Genomic DNA, 27,213 nt, shown 5'->3' on the forward strand with positions numbered 1-27,213 from the left:
CTTTCCCTCCAGCCCAGCTCTCCTCCAGAGCTCTTGCTTTCCCTCCAGCCCAGCTCTCCTCCAGAGCTCTTGCTTTCCCTCCAGCCCAGCTCTTCCCCAGAGCTCTTGCTTTCCCTCCAGCCCAGCTCTCCTCCAGAGCTCTTGCTTTCCCTCCAGCCCAGCTCTCCCCCAGAGCTCTTGCTTTCCCTCCAGCCCAGCTCTTCCCCAGAGCTCTTGCTTTCCCGCCCCAGAGCCTTGGCCAGATGGGTGTGGGGTTGTGCATGCCTGGCAAGTGCCACTTCTTGTCTGGAGCTGCTGCTGCTCCTTTTTCTGTTCTGTAGAAGGGAGGTGAGAGGAGGAGGGGGAATAGGAGACAGAGTGCCTGCATTTGAGATTCTCTTTGAGGATTTTACTGTTGCACTGGGGTGGGTTCTCGGTGGGTATCTATAGTAACGCTGCAGCCAGCTATGGAGCAGCATTCCCTAACTTCCAGTTGTGCAGTTTGTTTCCAGACCCTCTTCTGTTGCTCCCTGGCTCTGACAGTCCTTGTGCTGTGTGACTGAGCCATCCCCATGGCTCCCTCATCATCTTGTTACTCATTTGTGGGCATGAGGATGTTCAAACCCTTCCTGGAGAAAACATCCACAGATGAACCATTCATTGATAAACCACCCAGGGACAAACCATCCATGGACAAACCATCCAGGCACTGCACAGGCCAGAGGCCTGGGGTGCAGTTAATTACTCTGAGGCAGGGTCACAGGGCACTGTTTATTTCTAATTACTCTTACCCCTTTCTGAAGAGGTCTTGTTTGTTGAAACCTGGCAAGACAGGGTATGGCTCCTGGAGGCAGAGGTGCTGCCATGGGAAATGTGCTCCAGTGGGAGTGGATGAAGGAGAGAAACCAGGCAGCTTTTAAATGGACAAGAAGACACTGTAGGGAAATGGGAAGGGAAGGGAAGGGAAGGGAAGGAAAGGGAAGGGAAGGGAAGGGAAGGGAAGGGAAGGGAAGGGAAGGGAAGGGAAGGGAAGGGAAGGGAAGGGAAGGGAAGGGAAGGGAAGGGAAGGGAAGGGAAGGGAAGGGAAATGCCTTTCCTTTATGGATGAGAAGCCCTACTGTGTGGTTCCCATGGGGGTGCAGGATACAGGATGCTCTCTTTGGAGTGGGATGAGATGGCTTTCCTTGTGCTCAGCTCCAGGCAGTGCTGCTGGGGGTCAGCTGGTCCCTCACAAGGCAGCCAACACCCTCCAGGATCCCCCTGTGGGATTTCAGGAGCTGTGAGCAGAGGCTGTGTGCAACCACTAACTTTGCTCTTCTGTTGTCTCTCCTGACGCCTGGAATGGGCTGGGAAGCAGCAGAGAAATGACTCATTAGCTGCCAGCTCAGGGAAGGCATTTATAGCTCTGCCATGGAAAGCAGCCTGTGCTCAGCAGCCTGTGCTCAGCAGCTCCGTCACTGCCCGCAGGCTGCGTCACCGCCTGTGCCCTGGGACCCAGCCCTGCCAGGGCCCCGCTGGGGCTGGGAGAGCTTCTCTTGGCTGAGGTGTGATGTGTTTTGCTGGCTGGCTCTGCAAATGCCTCCTGCTTTTGTCTGCATGTTGGGGAAGGAGGCAGAGGACCTCCTACATGTTCCTCCATGGGATAGCGAGGTCCCCAGCACCAAGGGACACCCTGGGAGCTGACACGCTCAGAAGAGTGCCCAAGCTCCTTGGTGGAGAGGGAAGTTTCTCCTGGCCATGCCATCTGAGAATGGATTTAGGCAGAGCCTCCTCAGCTGGGCAGGATGCAGCTGGCCTGGCCAGCAGCTCAGAATAGTTTTGCTTTAGTCATTGATGACTTTGATGTTTTTATGAAAGAACCATTTGGATGCTTGGGGCCTTGGGTTCCTTTCCTGGCAGTGCCTGGGCTGCGTGTGGCAGTGCAGGGTCATGGTGTTCAGGGTCTGTGAGCATCTTCTGGGAGGGACCCTAACCCCTGACAGGGCGACAGCCATCCCAAGGAGCACAGGAGCCAGGATGGGTTTGAGCAGCAGAGATGGCCACAGCGGCTGTGGGGCTCAGGTGGGGTGTGCAGTAGCTCTGTGTGGAGGCCTGTGTGATGGAGCTGCGTGACACGGTGCAGCACAGCCTCTGCCTCCTGCATCATCCCTCTGCTTCCCCAGAACTGCTCCCACTATCCCAGTAGCCTTGGGTCTCAGCTGCAGGGGTAAAGCAGCCCAAGATACTGGATGTCACACTGAAACACTGTGAGCAGCCATGGCTGGACTGTAGCAGTGGATTGAACGTCCTCCAGCTGCCTGTAAGGAAGGTGCCTTGTCACTGACCTGGGGAACGGTGGCCTCCAAGCTGTCCCCTCCCTGGGGGGGACCTGCTGTCTGGTGGGGTGGCCCCTTTCCTCCTGCCATCACCTCCCCTCTCCTCGGCAGCCCTGCTAAACCCCTTCTCATTGCAGGATCTCAGTCTGTGACGAGGACAAGTTCCGCCACAACGAGTTCATCGGGGAGACACGGATCCCGCTGAAGAAACTGAAGCCCAACCAGACCAAAAACTTCAACATCTGCCTGGAGAAGCAGCTGCCGGTGAGTGGAGCCTTCAGAGCAGTGTCCCCCGCTGTGGGCTTGCAGGTAGAGCAGCTTCTTCCTGGGGCACGTGGGAGCAGGGGGGATTTGATCCCTCAGATGTGTTCAGGGGTGGGGTGAGCATCCCTGGCAGTGTTCAGCGGTCCTGGAGCGGCCCCTGGACTGGCTGTGTTCCCTCCCCAGATAGATAAAACAGAGGACAAGTCGCTGGAGGAGCGTGGCCGGATCCTCATCTCCCTCAAGTACAGCTCACAGAAGCAGGGGCTGCTGGTGGGCATCATCCGCTGCGCCCACCTGGCCGCCATGGACGCCAATGGCTACTCCGACCCCTACGTCAAAACGTGAGTGAGGCTCCGTGCCCGGGCACCGCCGCTGCTGCTGCCGGCCCCTCCTGCCTCTGCCTGCAGAGGAAATTAACTGATCTCATTAGGAGATGCAAATGAGGGCGTCACGGCAGCGGCTTCCAGCCACCTGCCTGCCTTATTGCCCGGCAGGGTTTTACAGCCCTTGGAAGCAGCGCGGGTAGGGGGAGGTGCCCCATGGCCGTGCCCCGGGCACTGCATTGCCCCTGCTGGTTCAGCAGCGGCTTCGTGGCCGTGGTGCCCCCCCGGCGGGGTCAGCACTGCCCTCTGGCGCTGCCCTTGCGTGGGAGAGGGTCTGCAGCAGGGACCCAGCCCTGGGGACAGAACTGACAGCCGGAAGCAGACAGGGGTGTTTGGGTTGTGCCGGTGGCACAGCCCCAACCTGGCAGGTGGTGGGTCTCAGCATGGAGATGGGTATTGCCCAAGTAGCATGAAGCCTGAGCCTGATGGTCCTGGACCTTGCTCAGCACCTGTGCTTTCCCTTCCAGTGAACCCCAGCCTTTGCTTTCCCTCCTGGTGGCCCCCCAGGCTTTTCACGCTCGGAAACCCACACTATCCCTGCTGGGATGGGGATGGCTCCTGGGTGAGCTCTGACCCTCCTGGCTGGTGGCACAGGGGCACCAGTGTCCTGTGGCCAGGCAATTAATTGCCAAAGGTGCCAAAGGAGAGGAGGCTCTGGCCCAGCCCCGGCCAGCATTGGCAAGGCTCTAATTACAACGTGTGTCTAATTAGGTCAGACAGCTCTTTAATCGCAGCCCAGGGCTGGGGTGACTCCAGGGCCTGGTTAACAGAGCCCAGGGCACATTTGCAGGTCCCACTGACACTCTGCAATGTAAATGCCTGGGAAGAGCCTTCCTGCTGGGAAATGCCAGCAATATTAAAGGCAAAAGAGGCATTCAAATGACTCTGTTGGGCTGCTGGTGCTCAGTCTCACCCAGCTGGCTCACAGAGGGGTTAAGAGGAGCTGAGGAAGACCATGGTTTGCTGTGCAGAGCTGGGCTGGCATGGGGCCCTGCACCACCACAGCTCCTGGGTTTGGGGGGGTGACATGTTTCAAATTCCCTCTCTGCATAGCATGGGGCAGCCAGGGCTGAGTCCTCCCTGTGCCCATCCTATGTCCCTGTCCCCAGGCTGCTGCCCCATACTTGGGCACTTTCAGGGATGATATTTGTTAAGGCAGAATTACTCAGAGGCCAGTGACAGAGTTTCCTGGCAGCACCTTTCACCTCCCTATTTAATTGTTTGCTAGGAGTGAAGGTGTTTGCATAAAAATCCACTCATGCTCTTTTAAATGCTCCTGGGAAGCTCAGTCCCTGGAGTAAGATCATTCCTGCTGCACACAGTTGTTTTTAGGTGCCCCTGGTGCTCTCTGCAGTAGGTTGTATCTGCAGGGCTTGAATCAGAGCAGAGAGACAAGTGCTGCTTCTTGGGACAAGCCCTGCTTTTGTAATTGTGAGGAAGATCAGGGAAGTGTAACAGGGGAGCAGAACTGATGTGGGAAGAAGCAGCACCAAGACAAACCAGTGAAGGACTGGCTTTGGCCTGGCCCAGATTTTAGGTGCCCCCTCTGCTTGAGGACAGGTTAATTCCATTTGCTTTTGGCCCTGCTGTTGCACCACAAAACATCTGCAGGAAAAGCAGTGCCAGCAGCTGTGAGTGCTGCACTTGCTCCTGCATGTGGGCTCTGCCTCCCGGCAAGGCTCTGCATGAGCAGAGCAGTCACAGACCCGGCTCTGGACAGGTTCTGAGCTGGGAACATTTGACTTGGGACGCTGGGAGCATGTGTGTGGTGCCAGTGTCCCCTAGGGACTGGAGATGGGATAGTCGTGCTGATGGCAGCCAGCAGCCGAGCTTGCCCTCACCTGGGGACATGCTGCTTCCTTACAGACATGCCCAGCATTTTGGCAGGGGAGGAGGGAGCTGTAGCTCCAGGTGTCTCAGCCACCCATCTCACCCTGCTCATGCAGCTGCAGGTGCCCCAACCTGTGCCCAGGCTGCAAGGGAGGGCCTGGGCAGTCCTGCCTGGCTTCCTCTCTGGGAGGGGGTACAGGACCTGTGTGTGACTGTGCTGTGTTGATTTCCTTGCAGTTACTTGAAACCAGATGAGGACAAGAAATCAAAGCATAAGACAGCAGTGAAGAAGAAGACACTGAACCCTGAGTTCAATGAGGTGGGTTTTCACCAGCAGTGCTTCTCACCTAGGGGCTTTTTTCAGTCCTTAGACCTAAAAGGAGAAAAATAAATCAACCTCAGCCCTTAGGTGAGGAGTGGAGGTTGAGTTCCCTGTGGGTAGCGAAGGGCAACAGCCCAGGGAGGAACCCAGCATGGTTCATCCTGACTCTGTCTTCACCCCCCAACAGGAGTTTTGCTATGAGATAAAGCATGGAGACCTGGCCAAAAAGACCTTGGAAGTCACAGTGTGGGACTATGATATTGGGAAATCAAATGATTTCATAGGTGAGTGGAGCACTCCAGATCTCCTCAGCCTCTTTTATCTTCACCTTCTGTGCCTCTTTTCATCTGCTGCTCTTCTGCAGTTCTCCAGCCTTCTGGTTTGTGCTCCATCCCCATGTTCCACTCTGTTCTGCTTTTATCTCTTTCCTACACCTCCTCTTTCCTGAGCCTCCTCTCCTGCAGCCAGCCCCACTGCTCCTTGCTTCTGTGAGGAGCACCCAAGCAGGGAGCAGACACAGCTCCCTCCCCTCTTCTCTTTTCAGATACTTTCTGTATGAATAACCCCCAGGTTTAACAGGGAGGTTTCATTTATCTCTGTTGGACACCCAGGCTTGTTGTGATTCTGTTACTGATCACTGTGATTTATTGCCAACAAGTGCCCAGCACCTCTGACAGACGCTGCAATGCAATGAGCAACCAGCCCTTGGCACAAGAACAAACAGCCTGGGGCAGGTCTGGGCAGGTCCCAGACTACAGCTCTGAGGGGCTGGGGAAGCTGGGCTGTGACTGCCCTTGTGTGCCCTCAGGTTGTGACATCAGATGCCAGGAGGGCAGCTGGACAATCTGGCTTCATCCCTTGGCATCCCCCAGCACTACACCCTGGCATCCCCTGGTGTCCCTGCATCTCCTGGCATCCCCTGGCACTCCCTAGCACTCCCTGGTGTGTCAGCATCTCCTGGCATCCCCTGGTACTCCTCAGCACTCCCTGGTGTCCCTGTGTCTCCTGGCATCCCCTGGCACCCCTCAGCACTCCCTGGTGTGTCAGCATCTCCTGGCATCCCCTGGTACTCCTCAGCACTCCCTGGTGTCCCTGTGTCTCCTGGCATCCCCTGGCACCCCTCAGCACTCCCTGGCATGCCTCTCAGGGCTGATACCCACTCCCTCCTCTGGCTCTCCCTGCCTGTCTCTGCAGGTGGTGTGGTGCTGGGCATCAATGCCAAGGGCGAGCGGCTGAAGCATTGGTTCGACTGCCTGAAGAACAAGGACAAGAAGATCGAGCGCTGGCACACACTCACCAACGAGCTGCCAGGAGCTGTCCTCAGCGACTGAGCACCGCAGAGGCGCTCCTGGGGTGGGCACAGCCACAGCCTTTGGACTCCTCTGGTTTATGGCTCTGGACACAGGGGGTTGTGGCACCGGGGCAGCCAGGAGAGCAGAACAGCCCTCGCCACAGCCTGGCTGCAGGGAAGCCCTTCCCAGGGCCCGGGGCAGCAGCGCTTTGCTCTGCCCAGCAGGTCCCAAGCCCTGAGGCTTGTCCCAAAGGCCTCTCTGCACCCTGCCACGCTCCCACAGGCCTGCCCCGCACGCAGGCACGGCCAGGTGCCTCCACACACCTGCATGCACTGCGGCTCTGCCTCCTCTCCTGACTCTGCTCTACAGAATCAGCTCCTCGCTGCCTTGCAACCCAGTGGCAAAATGAATGCATCTGTCTCGTTCGTGTGTCTCAGCTGAGCAAAAGGCCTCACCTCTAAGCTGGAGCAGTGTGCTCGGGGCCGTCCTGCCGCGTCGCTGCTGGTTGTCAGTCTCTGTGGTTTGGGCCTCAGCAGCCTCTTATGCGTTTAAAGCTCCTCTGTCGGAATGGTTGTGTCCCATGATAACCTCGGAAGACTCTTTGCTTTCCTTCCAGGAACGTTGTGCTCGTCCTCTCCAGTCACCCAAGTGAAGTGAACCAGGCAGGCTGTGCAGACCACAGCCTCCCTCTCATGCTCCCCAGGACTGGGTTGCTGCACATGTCCAGAAGTTTGGGGGGCAAAAAGAAAAAGCTCAGTGAAGCTGTGGCCCGGCAGCAAGGTCTCACACTGCCTTCCCAGCAGCTGCTCTCCCAGTAAAACCATTTCTTCCCACCTGGAGCCACACTGCCAGGCTTCAGCATGGCTGTTCTGCCAGCAAAGCCACCTTTCTGGGTGACATTTTTCTATCCATTTTTTCCCCCTTTTCAACCTTGTCCCACCTCAAAACCCAACCAAGAGGCTGTGAGCTGAGCCCCCACCGTGTTCTGCAGAGACATTCGGGGTTGCTTCATTTTCTTGTCTCAAACAGCATCCAACCCAAATTTCTGTGTTCAGCACAGTAATAATCTCATCATTTAGGAGTAACAATCCCAGTCCTCAGCCTCTGCATCCCGTGGGGTGAATCCCTGTGGGGATGGAGCTCCAAACCTCAGCCCACCAAGCGCCGGCTCTGGTGGAAACATGATGGCCGTGGTGTTTGCACAAGAGCTGGCACCTGGTGGGATGAGCTACAGTTTTCCACTGAATGCTTCACCCCACCAGGAATTTTGGCAGCCTCTAACCCATAATTTCATTGCTGGTTCCCCATCAGCTTCCCTGTAGCTCTCTGTGTGTGTGCATTGTCAACTTCTTTTTGTTTTCCCCTTTGGAAACCAATTGGCTTTTAGGGAACTCGAAAGGGTGATTGTGTTCCACTTTGTTTGCTACTGGGGGGAAGGGAAATCCCCAAACCAATGTTCCCAGGGCGTTTTTTTAGTATTAGACACCTTCCTGTTTGTAATCTGGAATAGGCTTCCCATGGAGGCTGTGCATGCCTCTTCCCTGGGGGTGTTCAAGGCCAGGCTGGATGAGACCTCAAGCAGCTGAGTCTAGTTGAGGTGTTGCTGCCCACGGTGGGAAGGTTGGAGGAGATGATCTCTAAGGTCCCTTCCAAGCTAAGCCATCCTAGGATTCTGCAGCTCTGCATGGATCTTTGAAAGCTGGCAGCACCTCAAGTAGGCTGTTCCCAACTAATCCTCTCTGTCACTGGTCCAGTACCTTAAAACCTGGTTTAGGGTTTGAGCTTCCACGAGCGCCAGGGTTGGCTGTGCCTCCCTCTTCCTGCAAGGTCACTTTCAATCCACTGTTTTTCAGCACATCCTGCCATGACATTGGTTTATGCCTGGAGGTGGAGTAGGCCATGCTGTGTGTGTGGGTCCCTTCACTTTGTACCCCAAGTCTTTTCTAAGTGGATGGTCCAGCTGTCCATCCCAGCTGCATGCAGAGTGGTGGTCGTCATGCCCGGCCTTGTGAGATGTTTGATACAGATGTTTTGCTACCATGTGAAGGCTGCAGAAACTCTCTGTACCTGCATCCTAAACGACTTTTGTATTTCAGTATTATCTCTCTGTGTACTTTTTGTCAGATTTGTTAATATTTATAATGAGAAACTAAAATAAAGAGGGGGGAAAAAAGAGCAAAGTCGCCGCCAGCAGTGCCGTTTGTGAGTCTCCCCACGTCCGACTGCGGTGCAGGAACTCCCTGTGGCACAGCACTCCCTGGAGCACCAAGTAAGTCCACAGCTGGAGTACTGGGTCCAGTTCTGGGCTCCCCAGTTCAAGAGAGACATGGAACTACTGGAGAGAGTCCAGCTGAAGGGACTGGAGCATCTCTGATGAGGAAAGGCTGAGACCTGGGGCTGTTTAGCCTGGAGAAGAGCAGCCTGAGAGGGGATCTGCTCAGTGCTGATAAACCTTTATTCAGAATAAACCAAACCAGGTTGGAAGAGACCTTCAAGATCATTGTGTCCAACCCATCAACCAATCCAACCCACCCAAACAGCTAACCCATGGCACCAAGCACCCCATCAAGTCTCCTCCTGAACACCTCCAATGATGGCGACTCCACCACCTCCCCGGGCAGCCCATTCCAATGGACAATCACTCTCTCTGTATAGAACTTCTTCCTAACATCCAACCTGAACCTCCCCTGGCGCAGCCTGAGACTGTGTCCTCTTGTTCTGGTACTGGCTGCCTGGGAGAAGAGACCATCATCCGCCTGTCTACAACCTCCCTTCAGGTAATTGTAGAGAGTGATAAGGTCACCCCTGAGTCTCCTCTTCTCCAGGCTGAGCAACCCCAGCTCCCTCAGCCTCTCCTCATAGGGCTGTGTTCCAAACCCCTCACCAACTTTGTTGATCTTCTGTTGATCAACAGCTACAGGAGGAAGTGGGGGCAGAGGATGGGGCCAGACTCTTCAGTGGTGCCCAGTGATAGGACAAGGGGCAATGGGCACACACTGGAACCCAGGAGGTTCCACCTAAACATAAGGAAAAGTTTCTTTGCTGTGAGGGTGGTGGGGGCCTGGAGCAGGCTGCCCAGAGAGGTTGTGGACTCTCTTGGGAGGGATTCCAAAGCCACCTGGACATTGTGACCCTGGGCAGCCTGATCTAGGTGAACCTGCATTAGCAAGGGACTAAGTGCTTTCCAGAGGTCTCTTCCAACCCCCTCCATGCTGGGATTCTATGTTACCCAGAGATGTGAGCGGACGTTCTGGGGCCCAATAAAGACTCAGGAGTGGGAGATGATATTAAACCAGCACATGGGGTGCTGCTTGACTTTGTTCTCCCCTTTGCAGTCCCTTGCTTCTGCAAAAAAAACCCAAAACAAACCAACCCTGAGATGTTGCTGACTCCACATCCCCACTTTCACTGGGGACCCAGCTGTGTCAGCAGGGTGCTGTGAGGTTGCACAGGTTCTGGAGGGTGGGAGGGAGATTAGTCAAAGGAGGATTAAAGCCCACTAAGTCTCTGGTCATTCTGCAGTTTCCATTAACTTCTCATCACTTAAGGTGCTCTTCAGTACCATTAGCAGAAGGGGGTTGGAGGCACCCTCAGCCAAGCCTGTGCATGGATTTTGCCATCTCTGATGCTGTGATCATCCTGGGATGAAGGTGCTGAGACCGCTCCCTCTGCTGGGAGGAAGCCAAGTGCTGCCTGCCCTGTGGCTGCTCCCATTCCCTGGTTAATGTCTATTTTCCATCCCCTGCCCCCACCCAGTTTATGTTTTCAGAGGTTCATATTCAGGCAGTGTGTGGCCAGGCTGGTCCTGAGGACTGCAGGCAGTCAGAATCACAGAACCATAGAGTGGTTTGGCTTGGAAGGGACCTCTGAATGTCATCGAGTCCAACACCCCACCCATCCTGCAGTGAGCAGGGACAGCCTCCACTAGGACAGATTGCTCAGAGCCTTGTTGAGCCTGACCTTTGGGGCTGTGCCCCTGGGCACCCTGTTTGGGCAACAACAGCCAGTCCCAGGTGCTGGGCAGGATTCAGGCTCATGGGGGAAGGCAGCTGGGATGTGCTGTTCAGCCATCAGCTACGGTTTGACTCACTCTTCATCCCCTCCAGAAAAAAGAGCAGCTTATCAAAGGGGAGGAGGACAAACCCTTCAGATTGAAAAACAGCTTAAGGTATTTGACTGCAAATCTCCCTGGGCACGTCAGACCCTCCTGTGTTATAAAGGGGCTTTGCTTTTGAGGAGGGTCACCTGCATCAGCTGGCCTGGCGCTGCTGCTCCAGAGGGAGCCCAATGGACTCCTCCAACAGCTCGCAGGAGCCCCCACATAACAGCACCCCAGGGCCTTACGATGGGCCCCAGTGGCCCCACCAGGCTCCCCGCAGCGTGTACCTGTCGGTGGCCGTGCTGATGGGCGTCGTGGTGGTGGCCGCGTCGGTGGTGAACGGCTTGGTGGTTGTGGTGTCCCTCAGGTACAAGAAGCTGCGCTCCCCTCTCAACTACATCCTGGTGAACCTGGCTGTGGCCGACCTGCTGGTGACGCTCTGCGGCAGCTCCGTCAGCTTCTCCAACAACATCAACGGCTTCTTCATCTGGGGCAAGCGGCTGTGCGAGCTGGAGGGCTTCATGGTCTCCCTAACAGGTAGGAGAGGAACCCTGAGACCTGTCCTGGTCTTTGGTTGGTGCTGTTGTGTTCAGCAGATAAGCTCTGGGGCTGGGTTCATCAGCTGCTCGTGTCTCCTGCAGTAGATGCTTCCATGCAGGATGTCAGACTGGTGCCCATCAGCTGTTCTTCAGTGCAGAGGAGGGTCAGGCAGATGGTTGGTTGTGCCAGGGCACCACAGCTTCTGGCTTGGCCTTCACAGTGCAGGAAATGTCTCTTGGGTGCCCTGGGAGTGCTTGCTCAGGATGTGCTTCAGGGGGTGGTAGCTGCTGTGTCACCACACTGGTGGTTTGTGTGCCCCAGAAACACGAAACTGCACAAACCCTTTGGTCCAGGACACTCCAGCAGGCACCACCATGCTGCAACACAGATGCCCAACTGCCAGCAGCGTTTCTAAGGGTCAGGTCTCAGAGCTCTCCCTGGCATAGCAAAAACCTCATTACAATATTTCCTTCCACAGCTCTTGCCATCATCTGCCACATCCTGGCGTGGGCACAAGGGCAGTAGGAGAGCCTGTTCCTAAGACACAAACCCTGCTCCTCCCCCAGGTATCGTGGGGCTGTGGTCCTTGGCCATCCTGGCCTTCGAGCGCTACGTCGTCATCTGCAGACCCCTGGGGGACTTCCGCTTCCAGCACCGGCACGCGGTCAGCGGCTGCGCCTTCACCTGGAGCTGGTCACTGCTCTGGACAACTCCACCACTCATGGGCTGGAGCAGCTACGTGCCTGAAGGTAGGGCAGATGTGCTTCAGACTCTGCAGTGTTGTCTTCTTGCACGTCATGTTTCAGGCAGGGCTCGTTGGAGAGCGTTCAAAATGCTTGCTCAGGCAATAATCCTCTCCTGGAGGTTGCTCCCTGCTGCACAACACTCTGCAGCCCTTCCTACACCATCTGATGGACCTCTGGGTCCTGATGCTATTCTTGGAGCCTGTTACTGAGCCCCATCCAAGCCTTTGGTCAGTTCTGGGCTGTTTTGAAATGGGTTCTGTTCCAGGTCTGAGAACATCTTGTGGCCCCAACTGGTACACAGGTGGCAGTCACAACAACAGCTACATCTTGGCCTTGTTTGTCACCTGCTTTGTGATGCCCCTCTGCCTGATTCTCTTCTCCTACACCAACCTGGTGATGACCCTGCGATGGGTAAGTGCAGCAGGTGCAGGTCAGTCGCTGCCTTTCCACTCACTAACCTCCAGGTGAGGCAGAGCTGCACTGAGACAAAGCCTCACGGCAGCTTTTTGTGCCAGTCACTGGAGCTGGCATCTCCTGGCGTTGCTGCCAGAGCAGCTGAGGGAAGGAGAGGCTGCTGGGAGTCATTAACAGGAGCCTCTCTCTCTCTTTTCCAAACCCCTCCCAGGCTGCGGCACAGCAGAAGGAGTCAGACACCACGCAGCAGGCAGAGCGGGAGGTGACGCGCATGGTGGTCGTGATGGTGATTGCCTTCCTCATCTGCTGGCTGCCCTACACCACCTTTGCCCTGGTGGTGGCCACCAACAAAGACATCATCATCCAGCCAGCTCTGGCCTCCCTGCCCTCCTACTTCTCCAAGACCGCCACCATTTACAACCCAATCATCTACGTCTTCATGAACAAACAGGTGAGAGGGACAGCTGCCAGCTAACGGAACCACAGCTCCTCTGGGGCTCCTGCAGGACAGCTTCACGGCCTCAGAAACTGTGGAGGAACCTATCCTGGCTGCAAGCACAGGCACAGGCCGGGCCCAGGTGTTAGGATGTAAGCAGTGAGGATTTGGGGAATAAAATGGCAAGGGAGGGAGCAGCCTCTGAGCCTGAGCAAGAGCTCATTTTCTGCTTCCATGATTTTATGGGGTCAGGGAACTTAATTTTAGATCACAAACTGCTCATTGAGCAGACAAAGCAAACAGAATGAAACTTTTATTGTCAATAAACCACCAGAGTCTGCAAACAGTTGGGCTGGGAGCTGAGGTCTCACTCTGAACAGGACAAGTGTCCACCCCCAGGCTGTGCCAGCGAGCCTCAAGGTGGACACCAGCTTTCTGTCATGACCATAACCTGTGTTTTCCCTGCCCAGTTTCAGGGCTGTCTGCTGAAAATGGTCTGCTGTGGTCACCATCCCTGGGGGACAGGGAAAACTGCTCCTGCTGCTCCCAGACCCGAGGTGGGTGTCGCTGCAGACCAGCTACAGAAGAAGGTGTCACCATCCCACCCTGTCTAATTGCTGCCTGCACCAATGTCAGCTTTGGGCTCAGCCTGTCCCACCCAGCCTCATCCAACACATACAGAGAAGGGCCTGGTGCTGTAGCTGCTCCCTGTGGCCAGGAGATGGGTGCCTCTTGGAGGTTGGAGAGGTCCCCAGTAACCCTCAGAGTGCTCCCAGAAAGACATGGCATTGTCTTCTTGCAGGAGGAGCCACCCTTCATGGGATAAACTGCAAAGGTTTCTTTCCCTCTCCTAAGGACTCCTCCCTTCAGCCCCTCACCTGAGGCAGCTGGGAGTCCTTTCAGAACACAGACCCCCTCAGTCATTTTCCTCAGTACAAAACATCCCAAGCTGCTCTTTGGTCCTGCAGTCAGGCTGAACACGGCCCAGCTGTGATGCCACCTCCAAAGTGGTCCACAGGACAGAGCTGCATGTTCACCACCCCCAGACAGGCTGAGTCCTGTTTGTATTGCCTGAGCTCTCTGTGAAGGTCATGCTGTGAAACTGGCAAAAATCCAGCAGGACTGTTGGAGTGCAGACTGCTAATAAACATTAATAAACACTGACAAGTTGACATGCATCTCTTTTAGCAGCTGATGGAAGGTTCCACAGAAAACCCTTCACCTCCTGCTACTACAGCTGCCACTTCTCTCATGGCAAGTGCCACATATGCCACCATGAAGGAGAGCAAGGAAATAGCCATAGCTCAAGGACACAAAGTTATAGCTTAATTTACACTTAAGGCACTAAGGGAGGGTCTAGGGTGAAACCCCAGGTTGTAAGAGGACAAGGCCCAGCACAAACAGGACGTTAACAAAAAGGAAAGGATGGCAAAGCTTGTAAGAAAAAAGACAAAAAAGCCTCCATGAGGTTCCACAGCCACACACCTGATCTCCAGTCTCCAAACACAAGGCTCCTTCCCACCAGCTGCACTGACACTTCTGCACTCTGAAGCAGTTTATGTGATTTAGGAGCCCATGGATAAGGCTTCTAAGCACAAGGTTTAGACAAGACCGCAGACAGCAGCAATCCCCTGAGACTCCGTGGTGTCAGATTCCTCTATCTCAACAAATGCATCGGCAGCTTCCCTGCCTTCATGGTGAATTCTCTCCACATTATAGTCTGAACACTCAAATTGCTTTCAGAATGAGGCCGATCCACAACCACCAGACCTAAAGGTTCACTCTCCCCTCCCCAGTTTTGTTTCCGTGGCACATCATCCAGGGGGCCGGCCCCGAGCCCGCCTCCCTCCTCTCCTCCTCCCTCCTCTCCTCCTCCCTCCTCTCCTCCTCCCACCACCTTCCTCGGCTTGTGCAGTTGCAGCAGACGCACGAAGGGGTGAGAGAAGCAACGGTAAAAGTTGTTCATCACCTCGCTAAATTACCTCTCCAGCATGCACTGCACAGCCTGCTAACAGGCAGCCAGAAAGGCAAATTTGGGCGGGCATGGCTGCTGATGAGATCGGGGAGGCCGAGGGTTGTTTTCTTCTGTCTGAGATCCTCTGCTCCAAAACAAGAACAAATCCAAAACCCCCACTTCAAGACCAGCACAATGACAGCTACAAGGGAGCTGAAACGGCTGCTTAGAGAACGAATGAATGGAGTTGTCTTCTTGTCTTCACTGACTCACAGCAGGGTCCTGCCAGCAGCTCCAGCGAAAGGCAGCACCCATGGGCAGTGCTGTGTCCCCCTGCCCTCACCCCCAGCCCTCCCTCTCTCCGCTTGCTCTCCTACGCTCAGAGTTGCTTGTGTGCAAGAGGCTCACAGTGGAATTAGAACAGCTCAGTATCACTGTTTTAATTTAATTAATGTGCCTTTCATTCTCTGAGAGGCTGAAAAGCTGCATTAGATGGGCCCCCTCTGATCTGCTCTGCTGTCTTTGGCTGGTCCTTGTTTAATTGTTCCTGTTAATTACAGCTTTTGTGTCCAGGCTTTCTGTTATCACCAGGGTGATTTGCACTCATGCTCAATGTAAATCTGGAAAAGTACAAGCAGCTGGAAAACTGCAAACTGCTGCGTTCTGGCCTCGATAAGGAGAGCAGACAGGCTATGGGGGCTACCTGAAGGCTCTCTGCCAACAGACATAAGAGTTCTCCACATTAAGATTAAGGGAAGGCAGGGAAATGGTTCCATCTGCTCCCTTTGCTCTGACAGATAAAATGGGAAAAGAAAGGCAAGCAGCCGAGGAGCTGGCACTCTGCAGTTATGTGCATGTGAGACTGCATCGGTGCCTGCTCCACCCAGCACCCTGCTGCAGCCCTCCAGATGTTAATTACCTTTTCTTTAATGGAGCAAGTCTATGAAACACAACAGAACATTGGCCAAAGGGAGAGGGAATGACCCTGGGCTGCTTGTCAGTTGTGGGGCACAGGCCATGAAGGGAAGAATCCCACAGTAAATTTGGGATTTCATTTTGGCAGGCATTGGTCATTAAGCCTCCACTCCTCACAATGCACAGCCCCAGGCTGACGAAAGCAGATCTTGTTCCAGATGCTTCTACCAAGAGTGTAAAGTTCTGCCTGCAGCAAGGACACAGAAGTCACACTCAAAGAAAGCCAAGCACCTGCAGTGGACACAAGCCCGGGTCAGAAAATGTTAACCTCAAGTGTGTGGTGGACAGGAGAGGCCAGAGCCCCTGCTTCAGCACTGCTGCCAACCTGAGGTGCACAACTCACACTGCAGCCTCTGTGCTGCTGGTGCTTCTGCTCCAGCTCTGCTACCACCAACACAGAATGAAATGGATGAAAGGTTTTACTGTTTGCTTGATCTCTTCTGAAGGAAGCTCTCCCAAAGCTGCCAGTTCACAGCACCTCCCTGGAACACTCCTACGGGCACCTAGCTGCATACAGTCAGAGGATGGGAAACAGGGTTAACAAGTGAAAGAAACAAACAAAACACAACCCCTAGAAAGCACCTCCAAACCCAAAGAACCACATGGCAGCAGGATAACCTTGGAAACTTTTTATTAGCATTCTAAACCCCAAATGAACAGTGGCAGGCAGCACTCCCACACCTGAAGAGAACAGAACAGCAACAGGGGAGCACACACCTGTGCCAAGGCAGCTACCATGTCTCTTGAAAAGGGCCAATCCTCACTCCTCCTGCAGCTCAACAGTATTTGTAACAAGAAACATACTAAGTAAAATACAAAGTCCTGCCCACCTAAATCCTGACCCAAAGCTCAGTTCCAACCAGGGACTCTGCTGTTGTTTGGATCAGCCCTACCAGCAGTGTGGTTCCTCTAAACAAGAGTGATCTGTGCAATACTAACCAGATTCCCTCACATTCCTCTCGAACGCTGGCAGGCAATGTGTTGCTGCAATCTCTGGAGAACACTGCCTTTCTCTCATTAGCTTTTTGCACAGCAATTAATCCCCTTAATCAGTCAAATCAGTTCAAGGCTAGATCACAAAAGCACTAAGAAAAGAGAAAACAAGAAATTACCTTGTTAAATTTAATGAGCAAGGGAAAACAGACACGACATGGGCTGCCACCAGGCTCCTGCATGCAAAGATTGAAGTGCCTCAGCAGTGCCAGCAGCCCTCAGGATCACATCTTTGGGGCTGTAACATTGAAACCTGCACCAGGCAACAGAGCAAGGAATTCTTTTGCCTATGTACAGGAAAAAACCTCCACCACACAGGCAGCTTCCTAAGGATGTTGTTGTAACAGAAGAAAACAGCTCTGTACATGCAGCAACGGTGTAAAACCAGCACTGACTGGTGCAAAGTAGAACATCAGATTTTCCTCTGCCCTTGCTGCTGCAGTTAAAGGAAGTTGGAGCTTTACAGCTGTTGGTGTGGCCAAAGAGGGTTGCAATTCACAGGCTGTACATGCAGCAGGAAGCAGGTGACAGAACTTATTCATTATCCATTTTAATCACTCAGGAGAGCTCTGATCCAAAACAATTATCCTGTAGCAAAGCAAACAAAAAAGTTACACTGCTGGGGTTTTTCTTCTTAAGTCAAATGAGAAGCTGAAGGGAATGAGATTTTATATTGCAAAACAAGAATGTCCCTTCCAGCAGGCAAAGAACACACAAAAGCCTACTAAAAGCTGATTTAATTCCCAGAGAGGCTCACCTGAATGGTGCAGATGAAGACAGCCGCTGCTGTAAGTGGCATTTCTGACCTTCAGGATGTGTGTCTGAAAAAACACGTGAATTCAGCTCAGACCCAGGCAGAACATAAAGAGCACAGCACACTTCAAAGAGAAAGCTCTAGTTTCAGCAGCAGCCTGCTGGATCACCTGCCACACAGCTTTCTGCTGGGACCACTGAGCTGCATTTGTGATCAGAAAGCAGCCTCAGCTCTGTAGCTACTGAGTCATTACACAGGACCCCCAGCAATCGTTCTGGTCTCCAAACCTGAAGCCGAATCCCTACCAGCTCAGCTCTTCTAGAAGTCTGATGGAAAGTAGGGCTCTATGTGCTATTGGTATGCAAACAACAATCAGAATGATGATACCCCCAGACCTCTGGGTTTAGAAGTTACCACCAGCACAGCATTTCCAGAAGTGACCAGAGCTTTGGGACCCCAGCTGGATGGCAAGCCCGTTGCAGAGCTGTCTGCTGCATAAGTATTAAGTGCCCACAGCACTGGAGATCATCAGCTACAGTGGAAAATCAAAGCTCCCTCTCAAAATGTCTGCTGTCTTTTTCTCTCCAGACAAAACAGCAGTTCTTCCATGCTTCTGCAGAGCACTAAATGCACATGAATGCACTTCCATCAGCCCCACCCTGCAACCAGAAACAGGTTTAATTGAGAAATACTGAAAATGGCAACTTTTTACTTGAGCTGTAGAATACCTGTCAGCTTTGACAGCTCCTAATGGAGATGTGGCCTTAACAAAAGAGAGGAAACACTGTTATCTTTTGTCTTCATCCTTACTTCTAGTTTCTATTAAAGGAAAGCTAATGGAGATGTGACTGGAACAGATGCTGCAGGGATTCGATGGCATCAGCATACACATCAGAGGTACAAACCAAACCAAAGTCCTTACAGTGTGAAGCATGTAGGTGCCCAAGGCAGAGAGGCTGAGCACTAAGCAGGACACAGACACAGTGCTACCAACTGTCTGTCAGTGCTTTTGTGGCAGAGGAAACCACTCTCCTTACAGAGACATAGCAACTCTACCTAACATAATGCCTCACTCTCAGCTGCCCCAGCACCCCAGGAAACTGTCAAGGGTCTCTGGAGGGTTTAAGTCTAGAGCAGCTTCCTGTCCTGTAACAGCAGAGGGTAGAAACAGCACCCAGATGGGGGAAATCAAGAAAAACAAACAAAAAATACTCTGTGCAAGCTCAACCACCTCAGTGCTACCAAGACAACAAATGCCACTGCCCAGCACAGCACCCAGTAGCTTTACAGATGATGAGGACCTTCTGTGCTCCCTGCACAGCTTGCTGGTGCTCTGCCTCTGGCCCCGGCTCCACCTTCCTCTACTTTCTTCTTCTTTCCAACATCTTCTAGGTCTTGCAGGCTTGCAGCCCTTGAATGACAGAGTTTTCTGTATCACTCCAGGCAGGATGAATACAGAGCACTAAAACAGAAGCCTCTGGAGGTGCTAGATGTCTTTTTAATCTTACCCTGACCTACAATGGGCATCTGCCCCCCTCCAACCCCAAACAAACTGCCCCTCTCTCCCAGGAACACAGATGTGCTTCAGCTTCACCTCCCTAAGCAGAGGCCAGTAACAGCATTAAGAGAAAGTCTGAGAACAGTGTGAGCAGGGTTTGGATCAAGCCATTGCTGAGCGTGGCAGTGTATACACTGCAGGAATCAGTCTGCCCTGCTGGCAAGATCCTCCTGGTTATTGTGACATTTGCCTTCTCTGTTCAATAAGAAAATAAACTCCTGGTGCCAAATACAAGCATCTCTTGTGTTCCTTAGCAAGGTACATGTTAGGAATGACTTATGACTACTCACTGGCATTTACTGTGGCATTGTTCAGTTACTAGGCTCTGATCTTCAGGTTCTAAGAAGCAAGAAGTCCTAAGGGCTAGGAATCTTTTCCTTCAAGTGATGTATGCATGCCTTCTGCCATGTTCTTCCCTTCCCCCTGTATTGCCATGACAGTATCACCATCTCCCCAAACTCTTAAGTCCTTTCTAAAGAGTTTCCTAACTCTGTGCTCCAAAGTACATTCTTCTTCTCTTCTCTCACCATTCTGTCAACTCCTCCCTGGTTTCTGTGAAGGCTTTGCAAGCCTACTGCAGTATTTGCTTTCCACCTACAGGAAATTACAATTAACAAAACATTCCTTTCCCTCTCAATTTAGTAGGAAGAGTTCAGATGGATGTCTCCAGGCAGGTTCCCTGATGTGCTGCTCTCTAAGGAGTGGCAGCCCATTTTCTGTGAAATCCTGCATAGGTCTGTACAGAGAAGATAAACAAAATAAACTTGTGAGCAGAGTGTCAATTATCAACTAACCCAAGAGTGTGTCCCCGGGGATGTTGTTGCATCTCCTCATCTCCAGGAACTGAATGAAGCATTCTTTCTAAAACTTCATCAAGGGTAGAGTGAGCCCTGTTGAAAAGAAGACTGGAAATGGATGCTGGCAGGTTTAACTCTGCACATTTCAAAAGAAAACTGTCATAATTATCAGGGTTCTTAAAAAAGTTGGCTCACTGCAAGCACTGAATCCTGCTAATGTATACTGGAGCTATTCTTCCAAGTCTTAGTAACTCAAAGCCAAACCTACTTTATCACTCTTTTTTCATACCTTTCTGTTTCCTCTGCTAGATTAAATGACTCCTTAGTCCATGAACTCTGATTTCTCTTCTCATTTCTCTCACATTCTTTTTCTGACTCTCTGTCTTCCACTTTAATTTGATCAGGCACTACTCACATAAACAGAAAGATTTTAGTGTCAAAGGGATGAAGGAAGATTATTAAAACATTAAGAGTGTGCTTTTATTGGCTGCACTTGGGAAACTTCCAGTTGTCCACTTCTCAATTACTCTTCCCTCAGTCACCTGATTTTCTACCAGTTAAGGAAATTCCCATTATCTACAGTCAAAGGTGGCCAGTAGCAAGACCTAGATCAGTATTTCACTGCAACACATTTTCAGATTCAGAGGACTGAATGCTTTGCTCCATACTACAAATGAAAAATGCATGTGGAAATTAATCTTTAATCTTTCCCCTTCCAATCCCAGCTAGGGGAGCAAAATCAAAAGAGAACCTGTGGCTGTTGGCTTTGTTACCCTACTTAGCAAAATCCAAGGATATTCCCCCTCCCCAGACTTATCTCAGTTAAGTTCTGTTCCCTACAGCATCTGAATATATTCAGCCACCTTCTGCTAAGCGACGATAAGCAGGAAGCAGTAGGCTGTCACAAAAATGGAGTCTGAAATAGCTGTGCTTTATGCAAATACAACAAACCCCACAGTGAGTGAACACCAAGCAACACAGGCTGCTGCACTCCCCACCACCTAAAAACAAGACACTCCCATGAATAAAGTCACAGGAGCTTGGGAGGAGATCTAACAGAGCTGGAGGATAACACAAACAAGTGCCAGTGTCATTCTCAAGTGCTTACACTACTTGGGGATTTTTTACAGACTAACTCATGCTCAGCCTTTTCTCCCTCTCTCTTTTTTTAAGCTGCTCTTCACTCTCTGACTCATTGGAAACAAATGCAGAGCCTATTAAGAGTCAGGGTTTCTGCTCCTCTGGCATGACTTGCTGTACATCTCCAAATTGTTTCCACTCATTGCAACATGCAGTTTCAGAAGCACGAGGATTCACTAACTGCTATCTTTGGTAACAGGACAGGAAATGCACTATTGATTAGCCCAGGGGGTGCTGCTCTCTTACACTGTGACATCAGAGGCATTATTTCATTATGGGAAGAAACATAAGCACTCAGTGTGTGCTGGCCATTTGCTCGACTGAACTTCCCCCCACACACCCCAGAATGGAAACTTCTGTTCAGTGTTACACCAGCTGCCCACCACCTGCACTTGTGTGGGGTTTGCCACTTGTGTTTGAACACAGCAGACTGGGTAGCAGAAGAGTAACTCAGACAGCTCAGACCTGCAAGCCTTCCAGAGCTGTTAGAGAGTGAACACACAGAGGAAGAGAGCAAACCCCGGTGCAGGAGGGACTGCTGGTGAAAACAGTGTGGATAACCTCACCAAGAGACTCTGCTGAGCCACAAATACCAAAAAGCCAACTCCTGAAGTTTACCATACAGCTGCACATACAGTGACCAGCATGCAGAGTAGTTTTGCAGCAAAACAAGAGTAACTTTCTATTTGCAGTCTCTGCTGTTATCAACTAACCATTTCTTTGCACTCCACAGCCATGCAATCCCTCCTCTTCTGAGCCTTCAGCTCTGGAATCTTGCTGCTTTAAATATTCTGTTAGAAACAACAGATTCCCTTATTGATCCAGACACTCTTTCTAAACTGACTCTTACAATCTAAAGTGCTAACCAAATCCAGATGAAAAACCTTTACATAACCTAAAATTAGCTCATGTATTAATCCAACAAATTGTCTCTGATCATGTCTTCACTCCGTGGCAGTCTCCACATCTCCTTGCTTTGCTGAATGAGGAAATTGAAATATTAGAATGTGTCTGGGTGCTTCCTTTCTAGAAGACCACAGGACCTATTACACAGATTTAATTATCCCAGTGTCTGGTGTTAGCTTAGAAGAGATTATAGCTGGAAAAAAACCCACCAAAGCAAATTCTGCTGTAACACACACCAGCAAAAGCAATGCAGAGTTGTTACACTGTGTTCTGTCTGAAGAAGTGTGTGGTTACAAAGAGCAGTATAAATCATGGAGTCTGAGCTCTGCAAGAATACCTGAGGGATGCAGTTGTCTGGCTCACATTTGTTTTAAAGGAGAACATGCATTGCCCTGGGACACCATTGAAAAATTCAGTCTACACAAAATTCACCTCAGTATTAAATTCCATCTGCACTCAATAGTCTGACTGCTGTCAGCAGCAGCAACTAACCAGTGTGTGAAAGGCAGAAACTCAAGGACTAACTGCCAGTTATTTCAGTTGTTGATGCCTAACTTCCTCATCATTGACCTGACTACAACTGATTTGCAAGCTCTTGTGTATTTTAGTGGTGAATGATTTGGGAGCAATCCTGACTGAAGACAGCTGGCAAGCCTCACAGCATTCTGGGTGAAGTGCCTCTTACCAATTTCATCCAGCATCTCTTGGGCCGGTGGAGGCAGCTCATGACTGAAGTGGTTAGATGCCTGGGAGAGTGCTGAGATGGAAATAAAAAGAGTCCAGTTAATTATCAGTGATTAATCCTTAATAACAGTGATATAGGCTTACATTAAGACAGCACCTTGCCATATTTAATTTCTCAACCTGCAGCAGCCTGGCTCATGCACATTTTATCAAACAGCCTTAAAGACTTTCATAATGGAAAAATTCTTTAGAAGTAGACTTGCACACTCCATCCCCAATCCTGCACTGCAGATTTTAGCCCAAGTAATAGTTACACTTCAAATGGAGGTTGATCAGAGGTCAGAGTTCTTAGTCTGCAGGTGCAAATACCAATCACCCCTAGCAATACACAGCTGTGTGCAAAGCCATTGTCTCTAGAAATAGAGAGATGCCCAGGAGGGAAAAAAGAAAAGAAAAGGAGAGGAAATAAAAAATAGAAGTAAAAGTATAACATTTATTTTCAAAAGTCTTTCTCTACTTATTGATCATTCTGTTTGGGCAGGGGCTGGGTTAAGAGCCTTACCTGATGGCTTCCTGGTGCTTCTGGAGGATGAAGCAATTCCTGGCAGCCCTTCCTGTGTAAGATCACACAGAATGCAACACAAGAAGGTAAACTGAAGAACTGCTGGCCCTCAGCCCTCCCCTTCAACATAACAAATCCCAAGCCCTTAATTAAAGCCTTGGATGACTATTAAATGTGAAGATTAGCTCTTCAGTCAGTTCAGGATATGAAAACAGAGTTGGCATCGACATAAGTAAGATGCATCAAAAATTCTGCTCAGGATGCTGTGGCCTCATCTTTTGACTGGCCATAAAGTGCTGTCAGCTACATCATCTGTATCCATTGCAACACTCTGCATGGACAATTGGATGGGAATTCTCTGAAAGGACAGTGCCAACTTCTCTCTAGCTCCCACTCTCTGGGTTCAGTCTCTAATTCTCAAAGCCAGGGAACCCACTCACTGAAAAAGCCCCCCCCTAAAATCAAGAATTTGTAGGCAAGTTTCTCAGTGTCCTTAAAATGGAAATAGGTGCTTCATGCACTTCATCTTAGAGTAAGATTTTAGACAAGAGAGTGACACAATCAAATCTCTCCTCGGAGCCAGTCAAGGCAGCCCTGCACTGTTAATGGGCTTAATGAATTCCAACTGTCTGCTACACAAGCAGAAAGACACAGACCTAACCTGATGACAACGCTGCTGTTCTGGCTGAACAAATTCTAATTTAATCTTTAAATGACAACCCCATCAATGACTAACAATAAGAAAGGCATAAAAGGCAACTATTTTATATCTAACTGTCTGAAGAGACAGTTAAGTTAATGCTGTGGCTCCAGAACACCTTCGATTCCAAAAAGCTTACTGGAAATCACTACAGTGACCTTGGAAACTGTGAACTCCAGAGACAGAGGACTTTTTGATCCAACAAAGTTGCTAACATCATGTCATCTCTGTGCAGAAAAAGGACAAATCTAACCCCCCAGTACAAGATTTTCTGAGTATTTACTTGCTTCCAAGCTATGAGATGGAGGCTTACACCTTTGTTTTCTTCCTCAAGGAATCTGTCCTTTATGTACTCATTTACCTTCCCTCACTAAGTTTTAAGAACTCCTCAGTGTCACTGAAGGCCTGGAACACACATGCACAGGTATTTATTTTCATTCAGGTTTGCAGCCCACTTCCACATAGTCAAAAGCCCTGTAGGTCACAAATCACTTGTGCATTCAGAGAGGTTCAGATAAGCTGCTGCTGAACCCCACCTCTCCAAACAAAACCATTCCTTTTCTACCCAACCACCTTACAGATACTTTACCACTCTGGTGTTCCAAGATTATTGGTTCAAAGGCTGGGAAAAAAAGCAATTCTGTACAGCCAGGGGTGGGATGAAGGGCAGGCAAGGGCACTTTGAGGGTGGTCAGCATTTACATACAATGAGGTACAAGGGGAAGCCAATAGTTTGTACAATCAGCAGTGGGTGTTGACTGCTTTGCAATCAATCAGAGCTTCTGTCATTGTGTCAACAGATCCAGGATTCCAAAAGACTCACAAAGAGCTGCAAGTGTTTCTGTGCTTCTGTCTTCTCAAAATATTTTGGAGACTGGCTGACAAGGGACACTTTCTAGACTTACTGGCTCATCCAGTTCAGGGGAGCAAACTCCTGAAGCAAGTGAGGGAATGTCAGTGCTCCTTTTCTCCTCATAGGCTGTAGCAAATGTCTTGGACACCGTGGAGGAAGTGTCTTGAGAATCACAAAAGGAAGCATCTGAAGCTACTTCATGGCAGTGTTTGTATTTCTCCAAGGCCATTGGAATTTTGTCTTCTAGAAGTTAAAAAAAGGAAAAGAATTAAAAAGAATATATAGCAAAGGTGGCAAACTGTTCTTGGATCTTTCTGTATCTTGGTCAGATTTCAACAGAAGCAGGAAAAGGTTTCTTGTACTTCAGCAGGCACCTGCACAGGAACCTTAGAAACTCTTGTCCATAAATGATCTCTAAACAAACCCAAACTGATCACCTAAAAGTTCCACCTCAGATGTGATTTATGCAAAACTTTGCCAAGTGAGAAATTTGGAGCAGTGTGTAACACCAGTGTAATGAAAGTACAAAGCCAAAGAGAGTTCTCTTTGGAGAATAAACTCTTAAAAGCACTCAACCAACACTCAAAACACTCAAAACATACTAAGTGCTTATTAAATCATTGGTCTTCAAAATGCTAAAATCTGTGTCTGATTTATGAAGCCTATCATGAACTACCAAGTAATCATCTTTCAGAGACCTTTCAGATGTTCTGTGTTAGAGATTTCTGTCGACCTACCAGGATCTAACTACCAAGTTGCAACTATCCAGACCCAAACAATGAGATTGCAAACAGCAGGTACAACATCTCTTGTAGTTACTTATACCAAGCCTGACATTTCTCCTCTGGTGCTGCATGAATGGAGTTTCCAAGATTCACATCACTGACTTTTACACTGGCAAACCTTGGCAGAAAAGCCAAGACACAAAAAGGTTAAGTAATTCTCTGGTCCTTCCTCCTTTGCTCTCTGCAGTTACCTGAGCCAAGCGGAGTGCTGACGCTGGTTGGTGCATGACTCACTCTGGGAGTTTTGCAATCCATATCCCTGTAGTAGTTCTCCTCCTCATAGTGGATACTTGACAAATCCTGAATATCTGTCACTGATCTGAAGTATTGGAAGATGTTCTGACAGTTAGAATAGCAATAGCCACTTCTTACACCTCAGAACCACTACATTTGGCTATTTGGAGGGTCCTTAAGTTTTCATTTTGTTCAATCCTCTCTAGTTTTCCAGAAGGAAAAGAGACATTCCCTTAGAAAACTTCCCACTGAATTAGTGTAAGGTTAAAGATCACCATCTTCAGTAACTTTGCAGAGACAGAAAAACTTGATTACTTCCCTTCCTTTAGAGAATTTCTTAGTATGAATAAACCACCTACAAAAGCAGGCTCAGGAAACTGCCTCCAAGAAAGGGCAAAACCTTCAAGTGTGAACCACTAGGTAGAAAATGCTCTCCCCCAAAGCCAAGGGAAGATCCCAAGGTTTAATAAAAATCAACAATCCATGTTTGGACTTGGTGATCTTGGAGGTCTTTTTTCCCCCCCAAAACAGTTCTGTGATTCTAAAATTGATTTAGCTACATACTAATGATTTGCTCTTTGCTCTGTAAAGTGATTTTATTTCCTTTGTGCAATACAGGCAGAAGAAAGGAGGAATCCCAACACTTCAATGAGAAGCAGCACAGCCAGATTTACACTAAGTTAATTACTTTATGACAGCATTTCAAACTAAGGCCAACTCTATGGGATGGCTCTTTCATACTCATCTCCCAACATATCAAGAGAAAATATTCTTTTGGTATTTCTGATCTTTTCTCTCAGCTTTCAGCTGTTTCATCTTCCTGGTTTGCATCAGCAGAAAACTTTGACCAGGATAACAACCAACTTGCTGAAGTTTTGATGTAAAAATGGCCTGTGGCTCTTACACCTCATGCTCTTTGCATTCTTCCTGTGGCTCCCACGGGGTCACTTCTCGTGCTGCTTCAACACTGCAATGAGGGAATAAAGGTCACATTCATCCATCCTGTCAGAGGCTAAATGAATCTATCTACATGAAAAGATGTATTTTCGTTTCCTGTCTCAGAAAGTTTCAAGGACTACCTGCTCCCGGAGGCAGACTGCAGCTTATCAAAAGTTTTTTGCATAAAACCTTAAGAGGATGGAGGGTGCTAGGAGAAAAAAACCCATTTTCAACTCGTGGATTTGTATCCACCAAGGAGGAAATTTCCAACTGACCTGCAGTTTCAGAACAAGAGTGAAAGTTAAGTGAATATCTGTGAATACACATCACTGCCTGCCTTCTCAGGCTTTGATTGGTCTGCATTCTAAGCTTTTCTCTCAAACTGTAACAACCCCATTCAAGGTCAAAAAGGCATTCAAAGGGGATTAGTCAGAGGGTCAGAGCTGTAGTTCTCCCTCCTGCTGGCAAGAGAGTTCCAAGGTGAGGGCTGCAACCAAAACAATCTTTGCTTTTTGCCATAAGGCCAAGTATTTAACACTGGCTCTTCCTCCACCGGAGAGGGGAGAGTCCAACGCTGACAAGTAAAAGCTGCTCTCACTCCCACACTCTGAGAAAGTGAGCAGCTGCTAACTCTGGAGGAACACAAGACAGGCTGAGCTACAGGGAAGCCAGAAGCTTTTAAGAAGCCTTGAAAGCCACCGCTGAAAGACCTTCTGTAATGGGGCCCATTTCTCTTTAAGTGAAAGTACCCCTTGCAGC

General features: G+C 50.3%; 3 protein-coding genes across 14 annotated transcripts in view; 2 read left to right on the top strand and 1 right to left on the bottom strand.

Moving 5' to 3' along the window:
* The window catches only part of DOC2B (double C2 domain beta), a 45,585-nt gene extending 36,657 nt beyond the window's left edge, over positions 1 to 8,928 (top strand). For both annotated transcript variants that reach the window (XM_068154768.1, XM_068154769.1), the window contains 5 exons: positions 2,432 to 2,558; positions 2,742 to 2,899; positions 5,009 to 5,090; positions 5,281 to 5,377; positions 6,288 to 8,928. In XM_068154768.1, the coding sequence (XP_068010869.1) occupies positions 2,432 to 2,558; positions 2,742 to 2,899; positions 5,009 to 5,090; positions 5,281 to 5,377; positions 6,288 to 6,424 (601 nt within the window). In that variant the 3' untranslated portion in view covers positions 6,425 to 8,928. The remainder of the gene's footprint in view (positions 1 to 2,431; positions 2,559 to 2,741; positions 2,900 to 5,008; positions 5,091 to 5,280; positions 5,378 to 6,287) is intronic.
* A 1,744-nt stretch (positions 8,929 to 10,672) lies between these two features.
* On the top strand, positions 10,673 to 13,773 carry LOC137449355 (pinopsin). Its single transcript, XM_068154770.1, has 5 exons — positions 10,673 to 11,021; positions 11,591 to 11,773; positions 12,036 to 12,181; positions 12,396 to 12,635; positions 13,091 to 13,773. Exons 1-5 carry the CDS (start codon positions 10,673 to 10,675, stop codon positions 13,232 to 13,234), a joined length of 1,062 nt encoding a protein of 353 aa, XP_068010871.1. The 3' UTR covers positions 13,235 to 13,773.
* Positions 13,774 to 16,163: 2,390 nt separating this feature from the next.
* The window catches only part of TEX14 (testis expressed 14, intercellular bridge forming factor), a 36,922-nt gene continuing 25,872 nt past the window's right edge, over positions 16,164 to 27,213 (bottom strand). For 4 of the 11 annotated variants that reach the window (XM_068154776.1, XM_068154780.1, XM_068154779.1 and 1 more), the window contains 11 exons: positions 26,420 to 26,482; positions 25,473 to 25,600; positions 24,549 to 24,739; positions 22,944 to 22,995; positions 22,383 to 22,454; positions 21,505 to 21,582; positions 19,941 to 20,058; positions 19,649 to 19,744; positions 18,598 to 18,707; positions 17,300 to 17,363; positions 16,164 to 17,130 (listed from right to left, as the gene is read on the bottom strand). In XM_068154776.1, coding sequence (XP_068010877.1) covers positions 17,097 to 17,130; positions 17,300 to 17,363; positions 18,598 to 18,707; positions 19,649 to 19,744; positions 19,941 to 20,058; positions 21,505 to 21,582; positions 22,383 to 22,454; positions 22,944 to 22,995; positions 24,549 to 24,739; positions 25,473 to 25,600; positions 26,420 to 26,482 — 1,006 coding nt within the window. In that variant the 3' untranslated portion in view covers positions 16,164 to 17,096. Of the gene's footprint in view, positions 17,131 to 17,298; positions 17,364 to 18,024; positions 18,060 to 18,597; positions 18,708 to 19,039; positions 19,449 to 19,648; positions 19,745 to 19,940; positions 20,059 to 21,504; positions 21,583 to 22,382; positions 22,455 to 22,943; positions 22,996 to 24,548; positions 24,740 to 25,472; positions 25,601 to 26,419; positions 26,483 to 27,213 lie in introns of those variants that run through there. The other 7 variants (XM_068154777.1, XR_010989357.1, XM_068154778.1 and 4 more) reach the window with 7 other exon arrangements.

Source organism: Melanerpes formicivorus, unplaced genomic scaffold (genome assembly GCF_026170545.1).
Source record: "Melanerpes formicivorus ecotype bairdi unplaced genomic scaffold, bMelFor1.0.p_v2 SCAF_29, whole genome shotgun sequence".
Taxonomy (NCBI): Eukaryota; Metazoa; Chordata; class Aves; order Piciformes; family Picidae; genus Melanerpes; species Melanerpes formicivorus.

What these genes read in the sequence shown, in the direction of transcription:
- LOC137449355 (XM_068154770.1), top strand. Translation starts at nt 10,673, where the DNA reads ATGGACTCCTCCAACAGCTCGCAGGAGCCCCCACATAACAGCACCCCA. An exon ending in CTTCATGGTCTCCCTAACAG is followed by an intron (nt 11,022 to 11,590) that starts GTAGGAGAGGAA and finishes CTCCTCCCCCAG; the next exon opens with GTATCGTGGGGCTGTGGTCC. An exon ending in TGGTGATGACCCTGCGATGG is followed by an intron (nt 12,182 to 12,395) that starts GTAAGTGCAGCA and finishes AACCCCTCCCAG; the next exon opens with GCTGCGGCACAGCAGAAGGA.